Here is a 16,064-nt window from a genome sequence, read left to right on the forward strand (position 1 = left end):
GAGAGAGAGAAAGGGAGGGCGTGAAAGGGAGATGTCAGACAAAGAGAGAGACAGACACAAACATGCAAAAAACACAGCCCTAGAATGTTCAGAGAATGTGAAATTTAAAGACAATGGTATAAAAGATACTAGGGAGAAATATAATTTTTTAAAGAAGAGTATACATTTTCCTAGTCTTCCAATGAAACATGAATTTTGTTTCACACACAAATAAAAAATCCAAAATTCATTTTTACATTTAACTTCAAACGAAAAAATATTGAGGAAAGAAATTATGTTAGGTAGCCTTAAAAATCAGTGTACAATTGGGAATTAGAAAATAAGAGGCGAGCTGAGAAATCATGTCTCTTTACACCCTTTTCTAGGTCATGTGAACATTTCTGGAGTAAAAATTCTATGTCTCCTTTGGTGCTTGCTACAACTTTGGGTCATTCTCACATGAATAAATGTTCCTCCTTGGATATACTGAGATTCAAGTGTCTTTTTCTTGTCCTCTTGAAAAAGGACAATTTGGTCAGCTTCTTAAAGATACTCATTAAGCTACACATCAGTCAGCTTCTAACCAAGTTCTAGTAACTGGGCTACAATTTTTTCATGTACGTGTGTGAAGTTTTCCTTGTTAGGAAATAAAAAGGAAGTGAGACAAGGTCTCAGCTCTCAAAGAGCAGGGAGTGTAGAGAGGGGAGGGTGGAAGGGATGGTGGATGCATTAACAAATGACTGTGACAAACGCAGCGAGCACAATGACAAACACATGTTCCAGGTTCAGCGGTGGAAGAGCAAGTGGTGAGCATGGCTTTTTAAGCAGTTCTGGGTCAGTTCTCAGGGTCAGCCCTTTGGATCTGAGCACAGGCCTAGGGAGATCCAAATGCCTCAGTATTCTGGGGTCAAGAGACCCTTATATTTGAGGGCAAGTCACAGATGACCTCCCTGGTATCACATGAACATTTATTATTGCCATAAATTTTACATATCCGTTAATTTTTTTCTGTATTATCTTTCAAGAAAACGATCTTAAAAATAATTATTCACTATGTGAAATGCTACTACTTCCCTGTGTTCTTTATCTGCTTCCTCCACCGAAACCCTAGGTGATTCTCTTCTGTCCTTCAATAATACCAACATGATTCTCTGGTGTGAGTTGGCCACTATTCCTCCCAGCACCACTGTTTAATTACAGTCTGAGTCACAATTCAACAGACGAAAGGGTCTGAGACGGGAGAATGCAATGTTACCAAGATATACTGGATTATCACACATTGTTCGAATATTCAGTAGAAGTCAAATATATTGGGAGGACTTGGCGTGCAACTGATCCAAGATGACATTCAAAATAGTTTACATTATACACCATGGAATACTATGCAGCCATAAAAAACGATGAGTTTGTGTCCTTTGTAGGGACATGGATGAACCTGGAAATCATCATTCTCAGCAAACTGACACAAGAACAGAAAATCAAACACCACATGTTCTTACTCATAGGTAGGTGTTGAACAATGAGAACATATGGACACAGGGAGGGGAGGATCACACACTGGGATCTGTCGTGGGGAAATAGGGGAGGGACAGCGGGGGGTGGGGAGTTGGGGAGAGATGCCAGATACAGGTGATGGGAAGGAAAGCAACAAATCACACTGCCATGTGTGTACCTATGCAACAATCTTGCATGCTCTTCACATGTACCCCAAAACCTAAAATGCAATTTAAAAAATAGTTTACATTTTGCTATGCCAAAACTACACTGCTTTATGAATTTTAGACACCAAGACATAGAAGCATACTGAGAATTCCATGGTTTAAGAATAACAGATTGTTATCTTGTTTCAATCAGTAGCACCTTCCTAGAATGCAGCTACTTCTCATTCTTTACTTTTCATCCTATACATTTATCAGTCTCATAGTTTATTTCAGCCATCAACTGCTGTAGAATTCAAATAAACCACCACCAACAGGTCTTAGATTTCTTTGCCCTCTTTAAACTGGGGAAACCCAAAGATTCATTAATATGCTTTGAGCACTTCAAACTATAAGCATGACAGTAATTGCCCATTAAGGCAAACTGCTCTAAATAATCTTGTTGACTACACAGCAGAGAATTGTTGACAAACCTGAGCAGAAAGTGGAGGCAAAGTTCTGCAGAGCGGTATCCACCTCCTCTACACTGGAGAGAGCCAGAAGCCGAGGAAGGAGGCCTTCCAGGGACTGTATGAACAGCCTGGTGCTGTGCTGATCCGCCTCCTGGTTCTTTAGCAGTTTTAGAGACAGGGCAGCAGTTCGCAGGGACCGGTGGCCCAGGCAGTCCCGGGAGGTCTGCTCTTCGTCAGCAAGTGAACAGTTGTCCGACCCTATGTCCGACACGTCAGACCTGCCCGAGTCCTTTTCTGCGGCCATTGAGTACTGATCACAGGAATCAAACTCTGTCCTAGAAAGGTCTTGGTCATCGACGCTAAAATTGCTCTCACTATACCTAGATCCATAGGACCTTGTCCTGCAGTCTACTGACAGGAAGTTAGTTATGTCAGGGTAAGGGACCGTGTGGCTTCTCTGCACCACATCTGGTTGGTCTATTGCCTCTGGTTCCAATACTTTGCTCAGTGTCTCCTTGCCCTCTGGGATGGCTGGCGACTTGAGACTGTTCTTGTGGTTTCCCGAGTGGTCCTCGGGTGTGGTCTGACCTAACTCTCCCTCAAGCGTGGTCTGGCCTGTGTCTGTGGTGACACTGATGCTGATGTCAAGGTTCCTCTCGTTCCCTGACTCCCACGGCGTGTGTTCTGAGGACAGCACTCGCCGCTGCCAGCGGAAGTCAGCCTCATTGATCTCCATGGAATCTCGGCTCCACTCAGCCCCATCCTTCAGCTCCTCAAGGCGCAGAAGCAGCAGGTGCACCTGATCTTCGCTCAAGCCCTTCCCCTGGCTGAGCTCGTCCAGGGCACCCAGCAAGGTGCAGACACAGGACACGGCCGCATAGCAGGCTTCAATGCCACCCTTGATGCATGCTTCGGTCATGCCATCCATGATGCTAAGCGGTGTTCAAAAGAGAAAGTGGCACAAATGCATAAAATGTAGAAAACGTCTCTGAAAGGAACAAGAGCTGTTAGCCCGGCAAATAGCACAGTATTCAAAACAGATAGTCTGATTTGCATAAAATGAAATGGTCAGGGTAATAAAGAAAACAAACATGCTCAGGTAGTGCAGAGGAAAATCAGATAACGTGGCCTGCACTGGCTGGGCACAGTGGCTCACGCCTGTAATCCCAGCGCTTTTGGAGGCTGAGGTGGGCGGATCACTTGAGGTCAGGAGCCTGGCCAACATGGTGAAATCACGTCTCTACTAAAAACACAAAAAATTAGCCAGGTGTGGTGATATATGCCTGTTATCCCAGGTACTCAGCAACCTGAGGCAGGAGAATCGTTTGAACCCAGAAGGTGGACGTTGCAGTGAGCTGAGATCGTGCCACTGCACTCTAGCCTGGGTAACAGTGCAAAACTCCATCTCAAAAAGAAAAAAGAAAAAACATAAGTGGTCTGCATTGAATCGTACTCCCTACTGGCTTGCTGGTTTATTTGGATACAAACAGAAGCTCCTGGTGAGCATTTATAATCTTCCTGAACAATCTCACTTTTGTATTATGCTCAATGATTCAAATGGAAAATAGTTATAATGGTTATATGATAATGTGGGCCTTCCTCTATAAACACATTCCTGAGCAGATGCATGTGAATACAACTATTACAAGTCCTATAATATTCAGTTTTCTAGGGTGAAGCTACATATGAAGAAATCCTATAGCTACAGTATTTAAGTCAAAAGTTCTCTAAAATAATCCCAATGAATCATTATTATACATTTCATTTGATACATTACACTTTGATTTTAAGTCAATATGAAAATATGGAAAGTTCCAAGATTATAATAAATTGAGGTAAGCCTTCTCACGTAGCTTGTGGGTGAATTATTAAATAGATACATTTCATATAATGTAGAATTTTTTTTAAAACTTCAGGGATTTGCAAGCAAGGTTAAAAGTCTTCAGAAAAGCAGTCTCTATAAAGACCTAAAAGGATAAGTATCATACAGTTTGAGGAGATCCAGATGAGACTTTCTTTTTGAAATTGATCTTTTTCTGGACTCTGGTTCAGTGGAGCTGGGTCCTGCCAAGTCACAGAGACGCTGTGGGCTCCCGAGAATCTTTAAGAAAATGGTAAAAGAGTAACAGAAAAGTGAATATCACAAAAAAGCACAGGGTTTTTAAATTGTAAGATCAAATAAACATGTACTTTCCCTCCTGAGTGATATAGTACAAGGAGAAACACAACTATTTGGAGCTTCAAATCTTAGGAAGACTCATTTGGATTTTCTTCTTGACATATGGTATATATTGGGCTCCCAGCTCCTCAGCTCAGGGTTGGCTTAGACAAGGAAAATTCTCAGAGGGATTGTTTCAAAATCTTTTCTAGCACAGAACTAGAAAACACTTGGATCTCTGTTCTTTAGTAAGATTGGCTTATAATAGAACCTTCCTGGACTTTTTGTCTTATTTTGGTATCAAGCCAGCTAGCTTCATAAACTGGGTGGAGAAGTTCACCCTGTTTCTTGTCGCTGAAAAAGTTCATGGAAGATTGGAATTACTTGTTCTTTGAATGCTTCTACAACTTGTTTCTAAAGCTACATGGGGCCAGAACTTTAATGAGAATACCTTAACTACTTCTTCCATTCCTCTAAAGATTATAGGAGTATTCAGGTCCTCAATTTCTTCTTGAACCAACTTTTGTAAAGTTGCATTATTTCCCAGGGACTTATCCACTTTACCTGGTTTTCAACTTTATGGTTCTAAAGTTGCCTTAATAACCTCTTTTATTTATTTAACGTGTGTAACATCTATAATTAGCTATTTTCATTCTTATTTCTAATTGTACCTGTTCTGAATTTTTTTATTGCTCTTGAGAATAGTCTTTCAATTTTCTTAGCCTTTTCAGTCCTAACATTTTGCTTTTTTTTTTTTTTTTTTTTTTGAGATGGAGTCTCGCTTGGATGCACAGGCTGGATGGGTGCAGTGGGGCGATCTTGGCTCACTGCCACCTCTGCTTCCCAGGTTCAATCAATTCTCCTGCCTCAGCCTTCCAAGTAGCTGGGACTACAGGCATGTGCCACCATGCTCAGCTAATTTTTTGTATTTTTAGTAGAGACAGGGTTTCACCATGTTACCCAGGATGGTCTCGATCTCCTAACCTCATGATCTGCCCGCCTTGATCTCCCAAAGTTCTGGGAATATAGGCATGAACCACTGTGCCCGGCCACAATTTCTGCTCTTTAAACTCCCCTATATTTCCTTGTCACATTACTTTCTTCTTTTATCCTTATTTTTCCTCCTTTTTACTTTCTTTGAATTTATTCTATTCTTTTTTTCTAACTAAGCTGGAGAATTATGACATTAAGATTTTCTTTTCTAATATAAGGAGTTAAAGCTATAAATATCTTCCCATTTACTGCGTTTGCTAGCTTCTCACAAGTTCTCATATATGTTAGTAATTGTTCACTTCTAACACATTTTTATGTATATATGGTAGAAGTCTATAGGAAATTTCAACTCGAGGCTAAATTAATTGAAGGAAAGATGGTTAATGCAGTGCGCCTGCAGCAGACGTCCCATCGTTTTGTCCATTCATCTTCGAAGTGATTGATAACTCCAAGCAAAGCTAGGAAAAGGTCCATTACACAGAAGCAGCTGTATTTTAAGTGGCTCTCCTCTTTCCCTCTTTTCATATTTCTTTCTTACCACAGAAATTGAAAACTTCTGCTCTCTGGGAGGAACAGAAATGAAGCTTTCCCTTTTTGTTGACATCAAAAAAAGAGTGACAATGCTGGGCCTAAGTCAGGCAGGCTTTCTTTTTCCCTCTCTCTCTCTCCCACCCCACCCTATAGGCCTGCAGCCTCCTGGCTGGACCCTATGAGCCTCAGGATGTTCCATCTCTTGCTGGAAGGGTAACTGCATTTCCAAAAGAGGGAGTCGAAAACCTCACTGTCTCCTGGGATCCCACCACCATTTAAAATTCAGCTTCACCAGTAATAAACCAGATATTCACTGGTAATAAATTAGTTTTTTTTTTTTTTAATGAAATCTCTGTCACCCAGACTGGAGTACAGCATCACAATCTCGGCTCACTGTAACATCTGCCTCCTGGGTTCAAGCGATTCTCCTGCCTCAGGCTCCCAAGTAGCTGGGACTACAGGTGTGTGTCACCACGCCAGGCTAATTTTTTTGTATTTTTAGTGGAGATGACATTTCACCATGTTGGCCAGGCTGATCTTGAACTCTTGACCTCAGGTGATCCGCCCATCTTGGTCTCCCAAGATAATCTATTTAAATTCCCACATCAATCTTGTGATTATTTCTCAATTGTTTCAGGATCTGGAGGGAAAGAGATGGACTGATTAGGCTTCTGAAGAATCCTCAACAAATACTAAAAGGAAAAGATGTTTTTAACCTCAGCTTCTTCAGGTGGGAACGAGATGTGGGATCAGTGGCTGGGGTGCCAAGGTCTGATAAAGACTAGGGAACTTCTAAAGCTGAGCCACAGGAGAGAAAAGGAAGCAAGGCATACTTTTTCATTACCGTTCATTTTGGAGGGTAGGGAATTAGAAACAAAAAAGACACTGCGCTTTGAAAAACAAAATGTCCTATATGTCCTTGATCAATAGGCACATAGTGCATATGGCAGAGTGACAACTACAATGAGAACAGGGAAATAACACACCAAGCGTTCAAACTCCAAAAGGCTAAACAAACATCCTGGGTACCCAGCGGTTTTCTTTGTGTGCATAAGCCCTGCACATTTTGGTATCTAGGTTACCAAATTTCCCAAATGATTGGTTTTGTCGTATAAAGTGGAGGCGCTGCTTTTCAGAACATCCTGGCCCCAATTAGTCTGCTGGGCTCCTTGGGGCAGCACCACCTGGATGTGCAACTTGGGTGCTACCATCACATTCTAGCCTCACCTCTGCAACATGACCTTGGAAAGCTAGAACATCTACGATGAACAGGAAAACGTAACTAACTTCCTTTCGTAGTACGAAGGAAATTATTTAAAATATATTTAGAGACCTACGTATGCCATATACAAAGTGTCTACTTAGGATTCAGGTACTAAGTGGTTCTACTGTGGGCAGTGACAGCTCTCATGCCTGTCATTTCTGAGGGGAAAGGAAAGGTTGCTGCTGCGTACAAAACAGCCTCTTTGTAGACATTTTGTCTTCAGGTCCACATGTTATTCAGTCGAAAGTTACTAACCACTTATTTTGATTCAAGCATTATAGAGTGAAATACTAGAGGAAAACATACATAAGCAATCTATACACAAAAGTACAGTTAAGGAGACTAGAAGCTCATTCCCCATTCTATCGTGAAACATCAGTGTGATGGGATGTATAATCAATTGCTAAATGGCAGGATGGAATTTAAAGAAGAACCCGATCAGTGGTCTGAGGAAGCCTGGCTGTGAAGGACAAGAATTTCGATAGCAAAGCAGCAGACATAGTGAGAACATCGGGCTTCACCATCTTAGCCTTATGGCTCACAAGGTGAAGGACTTCGGGCAAGTGATTTTCTTCACCCAGAGGCTCGGCTTTCCCATCGGGAAAATGGGCATGATATTATTTTCCTAAGGGAGTTTAAAAATAAGCTAATGTGAACAGGCAGCAGTGTCTAGCCTGTTGAAATTAATCACTCAACTCTGAGAAGGCAGTGGGGCATGGGAATACAGGACAGGGGACCCTGAAGAGAGGCGAGAAGGTAGGAGTTGAACAAAGCAGGTCATTTAGGTGGGATGAAGGTGCATCCTGGGAAGTGATAGAAAATGCAAATGATGGAAGAAGGCTCTGGAATCTGGGCACAGTAGCTCAGCCTTGATGGGAGAGTCAATGAAGAGCCATTAGAGAGCCCTGGGCAATGGCAAAATTGTTAACAGTGGTGATTTATGGACATAAGTCCAGTAACACAAAAGGAATAAAGCAGGCAGGAGAGGGAGGCCAGCTAGAATTGAACCAGCTATTTTCAGTCTCCATGTGTTTCTTCTCTTCCTTAGAATAGTAATAAGTGCACCAAATATTTGTTTAGCACTTTATACTTACAAAGTACTTAGGCAAACTTGATTGCATTTTGAACTTGCAGCCTTTGGAATATTATGACAATGTACAGATGACAAAACTCTTAAGTTCAGAGTTAAATGATGTACCTCTATCATGTAGCCAGTGAGTGGCAGAGACAGGATTCAAACCCTGAGTCTCAAACTCAGGTTCCTGAAACCGGCAGCTGAACCAACACCAAGAAAGGGGCTGCTGGGGGTCATCTGCACTGTGAGAGTCAAATCCAGTGGTAAGTATGATACAGGAAAAGACCATGGGATAAGAGTCACAGGGATTTGCACCTTTTCTTTTTCTTTGGGACTTTGGGGAAATCATTTGACCTTCTAAAGCCTAAGTTCCTTTGGGGAAGGGAATTTTCTCTGGCATCACACTTCTATGAGGAGGAACACCCAGTGGAGTAAAATTTTAGGCCCCTCCTCTCCCTTCCTCTCCTTTCTTCCAGGTGCAGAGGAGCCCCTGATCGACTGGTGAATTTAGGATAAGGAGCTGAGCCTGCCTTGCCAGCCCCTTTCTTGCCCATCTTCCTGGGGATCTGCCAATCAGAGGAAGTCCACAGTTGCCCCTCCAGGATGCAAGTTGAACAGGTGTGGGGGAGGACCTTTGGGAAGGGCCGCCGCGGTCTGGGTGGTAGAGAGTGGTCTAGTCTCACTGGCTTCCAAAGCTGTGTTGTACCCGACCACCTAGTGAAGATCAGTTCTTAAAGCTGGCCTTTTGATCTCCATTGCCTGAAGCTCTGGTGGGGAAAAGAAGTAACATTCCTTTTTTTTTTTTTAATTTAATTTTTTAAATTTAATTTAAGACAGGGTTTCACCATGTTGGTCAGGCTGGTCTTGAACTCCCGACCTCAGGTGATCTGCCCGCGTTGGCCTCCAAAGTGCTTGGATTACAGGCATGAGCCACCACACCCAGCAGAAGTAACATTCCTAATCAGTAAAAATAAAGTTGATGGCCTGGCATGGCAGCTCATGCCTGTAATGCTAGCACTTTGCAGGGCTGAGGTGGGCAGATTGCTTGAGCTTAGGAGTTCGAGACCAGCCTGGGCAACATGTTTCTACAAAAAATACAAAAACTAGCTAGGCGTGGTGGCATACACCTAGGTCCCAGCTTCTCTGGAGACTGAGGTAGGAGGATCACTAGAACCCAGGGTCCATGCTTCATTGAGTCATGATTGTGTCACTGCACTCCAGCCTGGGCAACATAGTGAGATCCTGTCTCAAAATAAATAAAGTTGATATACAACCTCACAAATTTATTATGAATAATAAAGATAATATATATGAAGTACCTAGCATATAGTAGGCAAGAAAAAGAATGGTAATTATTATTGTGGACTCATAGATTTTCTTAACCAGCCATTAAATCTGGTCCACTGTTTAATTTTTAGAAACAGTGGGTCAGAACTATCCAATGCTCATTACAATAAAATCTCATTAAAACACCAAGAAAGAATTCAAATTTAACTTCTTAAATACTGGCTGGCAGCAATGATCGCTTAAAATAAATAAACCATCAACAAGGGAATTTTGCTACTCTGTTTTTTTTGTGTGTGTGGGGGGGGTGGTGAGGCACCAAAAGGAAATGCAATCTGACCTTTACGAACAGGTTCACAAATACAAAAACACTGATGACTTTTCTTTTTGATTCTTTGAGAGAAGGCAGAGGAATCTCTGTTTGAAGAACCTTCAGAATAACCCTAATTCCGCCTCAAAACTATGAGGTAGCACACTGGGATGGCTACTGCAATCTGGACAACCTTCATGTTCTCACTGGGGTCATGACATTTGGGAGAAATGAGGCAAAAGAATGGGATAAAGGGATTCCTCTTAGCAACCAGAGACTGGTGAAGCTCTTTTTTTGATAATGTGTAATCTGAGCATCAAATCATTTTGAAATCCAGTGTTGGCAAAGGTGAATAAACTCATATATCTGCACACACAGTACCTAAGGTAGCAGAATGAAATCTCAGCGTGGCCCTGGTCAGGTGCACAACTGAGTCTTAACAAGTGCGAGCTCAATTATCAAACGGTTTTGCATCGGTGAGCATCACTGACCCCTCCTGCCCTGGCTCACAATACATGTACACACGCGCTGACTCAAGAGACAGCATTCGTTACTGGATACCATGAGGCAGCAATGAAGTTCTGGCAAGTGATTAGCAAGCCTTTTCTGAGCACTTCTTGTATGTGAGATGCTAGTCAGGCCCCTGGTAAACCGGGTGACCATCTCCAGTGCCTCCTCACCTCTTTCATTATTTTGATGGCTTCCACCCGGTGCTGGGGTGGGGGGTAGAGCAGCACTCGGTGGTAGAGGGACTGGAGCACGGGCTTCATGGAGTCCACGGACCCCACCAGCCGGACCAGCTCGGCTGCAATGTAATAGATAGTCCGAGCCACAGGCCCACTCAGGGCCGGCGCGGTGCAGGAGCAGCCGGATCCCCGGCCGTGGTCAGACACTCCTGGAGACGCAGAGTCTGATTCCAGGCTGGTACTCGTGCTGCTGCTGTGAGCAGAGGTGATGGTTTTGTCGTGGATTGGATTCCCCAGGATCACGATGAGAGCAGGGCAGAGGCTTTTCCTGGGAAGACATGGGGAGAAAAGTAAGTTTCTCCACAAGCCAAATGATAAAATTTACTCTGTGAGTAAACAGATACCACAGAAATGACACATAAGAAGGGGGTTCTTTACTGCTTCTTCTTTTGGCTGCATTTTGCCTGTTTTCTAAGTCTATCATTTTTGGGTATTTCAACAATACTTTTCCTCATAAATAGAGCTAGCGCGAACAAAATAAAAGAGAAGCATTAAGAGGCTGGGCGTGGTAGCTCATGCCCCTAATCCCAGCACTTTGGGAGGCCAAGGCGGGCGGATCACAGGATAAGGAGTTAAGGAGTTTGAGACCAGTCTGGCCAACATAGTGAAACCCCGCCTCTACTAAAAGTACAAAAATTAGCCGGGCATGGTGGTAGGCACCTGTAACCCCAGCTAGTTGGGAGGCTAAGGCAGGAGAATCACTTGAACCCGGGAGACGGAGGTTGCAGTGAGCTGAGATTGAGCCATTGCACTCCAGCCCAGGTGACAGGGTGAGACTTCGTCTCAAAAATAAAAAATTAAAAAAAAATTAAACCATCGTAAGTGAAGAAATGGTCTCAAAATGTGAAATGGCTGTTCTAAAGTTTCATTACTATAAATAAAAAAATTATTTCTCATTTGCTAATTTAATTGCAAATTCCATACAGTTGTCATTTGACTTCCTTCCTTGTCAATAAGCCCAGGGACCCAGAGCAACCAGCTGGCTGCCTGCGGGGCCTGCCACTTCTGGGAATCTCCGACTATGATTAAGAGACTGGTATTCGGGTCGAGATGGAGCTCAGGCTAGGAGGAAAGCTCAATATCTCTTGTCCCCTGCATGAGTTATATGCTTTTTGAATGAGCTGAAAACACAGAAAAATCTCGTGGTTCTGATCTCTCATGATCCTACGACATATACCGAAGAGGCCCTGGAAGCATATTTTTGCCATAATCATCACTGGGTTTTCCAGAGGTTTTGGCCTGATGAATGTCAACAAAGCAATTTCTCTGCTTTCTTTATCATTACTATTTCTTTACTTTTATAAATAAAGAAATTTTATTTTCTTTATTATTTTGAAACAAAGTCTTGCTCTGTCACCCAGGCTGGAGTGCAGTGGCTTGATCTCGGCTTGTTGCAACCTCCACCTCTCAGGTTCAAGCAATTCTCGTGCCTCAGCCTTCGAAGAAGCTGGGATTATAGGAGCCCCCCCACTATCATGCCTGGCTATTTTTGTATTTTTAGTAGAGACAAGGGTTCATCATGCTCCCTAGGCTGGTCTCGAACTCCTGGCCTCAAGCAATTTATCTGCCTCAGCCTCCCAAAGTGCTGAGATTTCAGGAGTGAGCAACCACACCTAGCCACAATTTCCCTGCTTTCTAAGAAATTTATGCGCAGATGGAAGTATGACTGGTAGGTCACGGACTTCATGGAGAGGGACCCAGAGACACAACCAGGAGCAGCCCTTGGGTCAGCATCAGCATGGGGGGATCAGGGGTGGGTGCTCACCAGATCAGGTCCGTGAAGCCCCTGTGCAGGTGCATGGAGGAGGAGGAGCTGCTGAGCACAGACAGGATGCATTCCAGGTAGAGAAGCTGCAGCTGCTGACTGTTACTGCAGAGGAGCAGAGCCAACACAAACCCAGACGTAAGACAAGGTAAAATTAAAGAGGTGATGTGTGGAAACACACTCAGAACAATGGTAGGTGCTAGTTTTTGCGGGAAGGTTAGCGTTATGGGTTGAACTGTGTCTCTCCTAAAATTCACAGGTTGGAGTCCTAATCTCCAGCACCTCTGAATGTGACCTTATTTGGAGAGACGTCCTTATAGAGGTGATCAAGTTAGACTCAGTTCACTAGGGGGGATGCTAATCCCACGACTCTGTCCTTCCAGAAATGGAAGTTTGGACACAGAGGCATTGAGGGCAGACAGTGTGAAGAGACACAGGAAAAGACAGTCATCCACAGGCCAAGGAGAGAGGCCTGAGGAGATGCTTCTCTCACAGCTCTCAGGAGGAACCAACCCCACTCACGCCTTCATCTTGAACTTACAGCCTCCGGAGCTGTAATACAATCAACTGGTGTTTAAGGTACCCAGTTTACTGCACTTTATTACAGCAGGTTCAGCCAAATAATACAGTTGGGGTGATTTTTTTTTTTACTAATAAACTTTACTTTTTAGAGCAGTTGGAGATTTATGGAAAAACTGACCATGAAAAGAGTTACCATGTTGAACCTATTATTAAATCTTACACTGGTATAGTACATTTGCCACAATTAATAAACAGATATTTATATATTAACTAACGTCCATAGTTTATGCCAGAAATGCTAATTTTTAATAGGTTTAATTATCTAAACCTTTCAAGAGACTGTTTATCACATTATCTTTTAATTGGTGAACACTTTATGAACTTGCATTAGACTTTTCTTCTTTATTGAAGAAACATGATTTTTCAAAGGACAGATTATTTTGTGTCCAAGTTATTATTATGGGGTTCCTCATAAAAGAACAGAGGTAGATTAAGAGAACAGACAACCTTATGGGAAACACCTTCTTAATATCCAGATTAATTTCTCTGCCCAGCCTACCAGAAAGTATTAAAATCCAAGCAGCTGACAAGAGTGACAGACAGGGCTAAGGAAGAATTTAATTTTCAGAGACATGTTTATTGCAAATACAGTAAATCTGTTTTTAGAGAGTTCACTCACCGATGTGGAATGCGAATTCTCAGAAAAAGGAAAAATTTGCTTATACAAATAATTTTTGTGTCTCTTTCTCCTAATCTAATAACCAAAGGAAGTCTAGTATCTTTAACAGTTCAAGTAACTCCCAGGAGAAGGGGGTGGAAGGAACAGCAAGGCTCATGCCAGGCCAACTAGAAACCTGAAGAGATGAGAAGGAAGCAAAGAAAAGTTAACGACAGTGCCAAGGCCAGAGATTACATGTATACAGTTGCCAGGCTGAGATTGTAAGACAGAGGATAGTCAGAGGGGTAGACTCTTCATTTATGCGCCATTAAATACTCTGACATTGATATTATGCTCTAAAAACCTTTGTCAAAATTCTTCCACGGCCTGCGTACTAAAAATACTGTTTTTATTTTCTTTTAAGGTATATAGAACTAAACAAAAACAAAGACAAGGGACAGAGATAGTTTGTAGCCCTTAATAGAAAAAGGTTCCTGACCCATATTCTAAATCTTCCTTGTCCAAAGAGAGCTGTATAATAATTAAATAATGTTATTGTGCTGTGGAAGGGAATGCCATTTCTATTTGGATAGACTCTGCCTACCACACCCTCTGGGTGGAAGAAGAGATGGGGAAAGGCCGAGTATCCACAAAAATTATCACTATTTGCCAAGAGGAAGGTGAAGGATGGAGGAAGAGTAAGAAATGATGAGCCATTCTTGGGCCAGGTAAGGACCTCACATTTCTAGGCTTCTCGTCCTACAAGCTTCCCTATGCTTTTGATCAAGACGTAGCTCTTGACATGAAACAGCAGGTTTCTTCACTCTTATGGGACTGGACAGACATATAAGCAAGTAGACAAAGCACTGCTGGGAAGGGCTGTGAATACCTTAAAACAAGGCTCTGAGACCACATAGCAGGAGCACATTCTTAGAAAGCATTTCCACAGGAAATGAAGTTTCAGTAGGAGGCTGTAGCATGGAGAAGCAGAGGAAGAGGTGTGACAAAATGTGGGGGTGGAGGAGGAAGGGATTTGGGCTGGGAGGTTTGTGGCTAAAGCACAGAGTGAGAGCCTGAGAGGTGGACAGAGGCCTGATCAGGCAGGGTTCTGCAGGCCACGCTAAGATATCTGGACTTGATTTGCAGGTAAAAGAGTGACATGAGCAGATTTGTGTTTCAGAATGCTCAATGTTTGCTTTACGAGAAATTGAGTGGAGAGGACAAATCAGAGGGCCGTGGTATCACCTATAAGCCATATCTGAAAAATCCCTTCTGGAAGGACTGCCTTCACTGTAGTCTCGGCTAACCATTCTGACCAATCACTTGACTCATTATTAAGAAGAAAAATTATGAAACGCTCCAATTCAAACATTTCTCTTTTTCTTTCAAACTGTCAGTCTAGCATCATAAAACTAAAGCAACTATAGACAGTAAACACTGTCAATTTCTGAAATTATTGGAAATAAATCCACAGAAAAGCTATGAGTCATCAAGCTATTGGCAAAGTGTGCCACAGTGAATATCACAACCCCCAGGGAATCAGACTCTCTGACAGGGAACGCATTGCCAAGGTAACTGGCCTGAGAGTCTCCTTGGAGACTGAACGCAGCAGCTTTTCCGTGGGTTGCGGCAGTCTGGAAAACAGGTGATCGTGGCCTTGCATGAGTCACATCATTAAAGGAGCTGTTTAAAACGTAAGCATCTTCCACTAGATGCACACACACACACACGTGCACATCGTATATGCCTGTAATAGCTGTCCCTACATGAACACATAAGTAGAATGCGTAAGGCAAAAGATAGCCTAGAAACTGGCCATCTCCTTCAGAACACCCAAGGGAAAAACCTGTCTACTTAGGAGGGCTGTAAGTCACTTTTCATGGCTGGCAGGCTGAGTCTCTGCTGGTCTCATTCTCTGCTCATTGCTGGACTTCTTCCCAGGTACACGATCTGTAGAGAACAACGCTCAGGTGGGGGCCCATGGGCTGTGAAGGCAAAGCAGCCACCCTTCCTGGCAAGGCTACTGGGAGTGCAACCTAGCACGTTTTGTATTTCTGGAGTTTTTAGCGTTTTGTTTTGTTTTGAACCATACTGACCTTGCCTCCCTTAGAAACAGATTTGAATTTAGATAAAGAAAGGAGAGAAGAAATTAAGTAATTGTGTAAGGAGTGAAATGGAATTCAGACAGACAGTAGGAATGCTTCAGTGGGCTTCATCGATTCCAAGCCTGCATTGGTATAGATTTTGCTCTAACATTCTGTTCTAGGAGGAGAGGGAAGCAGGGAAAGAGTGGTGGGAGCAACAGGCAAAGAGTAAGTATCTTTCTAAGCCCAATTATACTTCCAGAAATTCTTGGATTTAAAAAGCATCATGTAACTTAACTTGCCTAATATAGGACTCTATTAATATCACATCTCCAAGGCATGTGAGGGAGTGTTCTGAGTACCTGAATACATTTTTTGAATCCTCCCAAGAGACCAAGCATATCATGAATACACACCCCTACAGAGCTAAAGCCCCATGAGGCACTGAGTTTGGAAATGGCTGTTGAGGGTAAATACTGATCCTGGTGTGATTTCAGAGGAAGAACCTATTCAGAGGGTAGAAGAGGCATCAATCTGGCTAATAGAAATAAAGGAATTACGGTAGCAAAATCAGAAGAAATGGCA

At 42.8% G+C, this 16,064-nt stretch overlaps 1 protein-coding gene across 3 annotated transcripts in view; it reads right to left on the bottom strand.

Annotated features, from left to right (window-relative positions):
* Positions 1-16,064, bottom strand: part of ARFGEF3 (ARFGEF family member 3) — a 176,530-nt gene that overhangs the window by 70,274 nt on the left and 90,192 nt on the right. For all 3 annotated transcript variants that reach the window (XM_017530437.2, XM_017530435.2, XM_017530436.2), the window contains 4 exons: positions 12,216-12,320; positions 10,385-10,718; positions 4,078-4,190; positions 2,111-3,021 (listed from right to left, as the gene is read on the bottom strand). In XM_017530437.2, the coding sequence (XP_017385926.1) occupies positions 2,111-3,021; positions 4,078-4,190; positions 10,385-10,718; positions 12,216-12,320 (1,463 nt within the window). The remainder of the gene's footprint in view (positions 1-2,110; positions 3,022-4,077; positions 4,191-10,384; positions 10,719-12,215; positions 12,321-16,064) is intronic.

The sequence above is a fragment of the Cebus imitator genome, unplaced genomic scaffold (genome assembly GCF_001604975.1).
Source record: "Cebus imitator isolate Cc_AM_T3 unplaced genomic scaffold, Cebus_imitator-1.0 Scaffold65, whole genome shotgun sequence".
Taxonomy (NCBI): Eukaryota; Metazoa; Chordata; class Mammalia; order Primates; family Cebidae; genus Cebus; species Cebus imitator.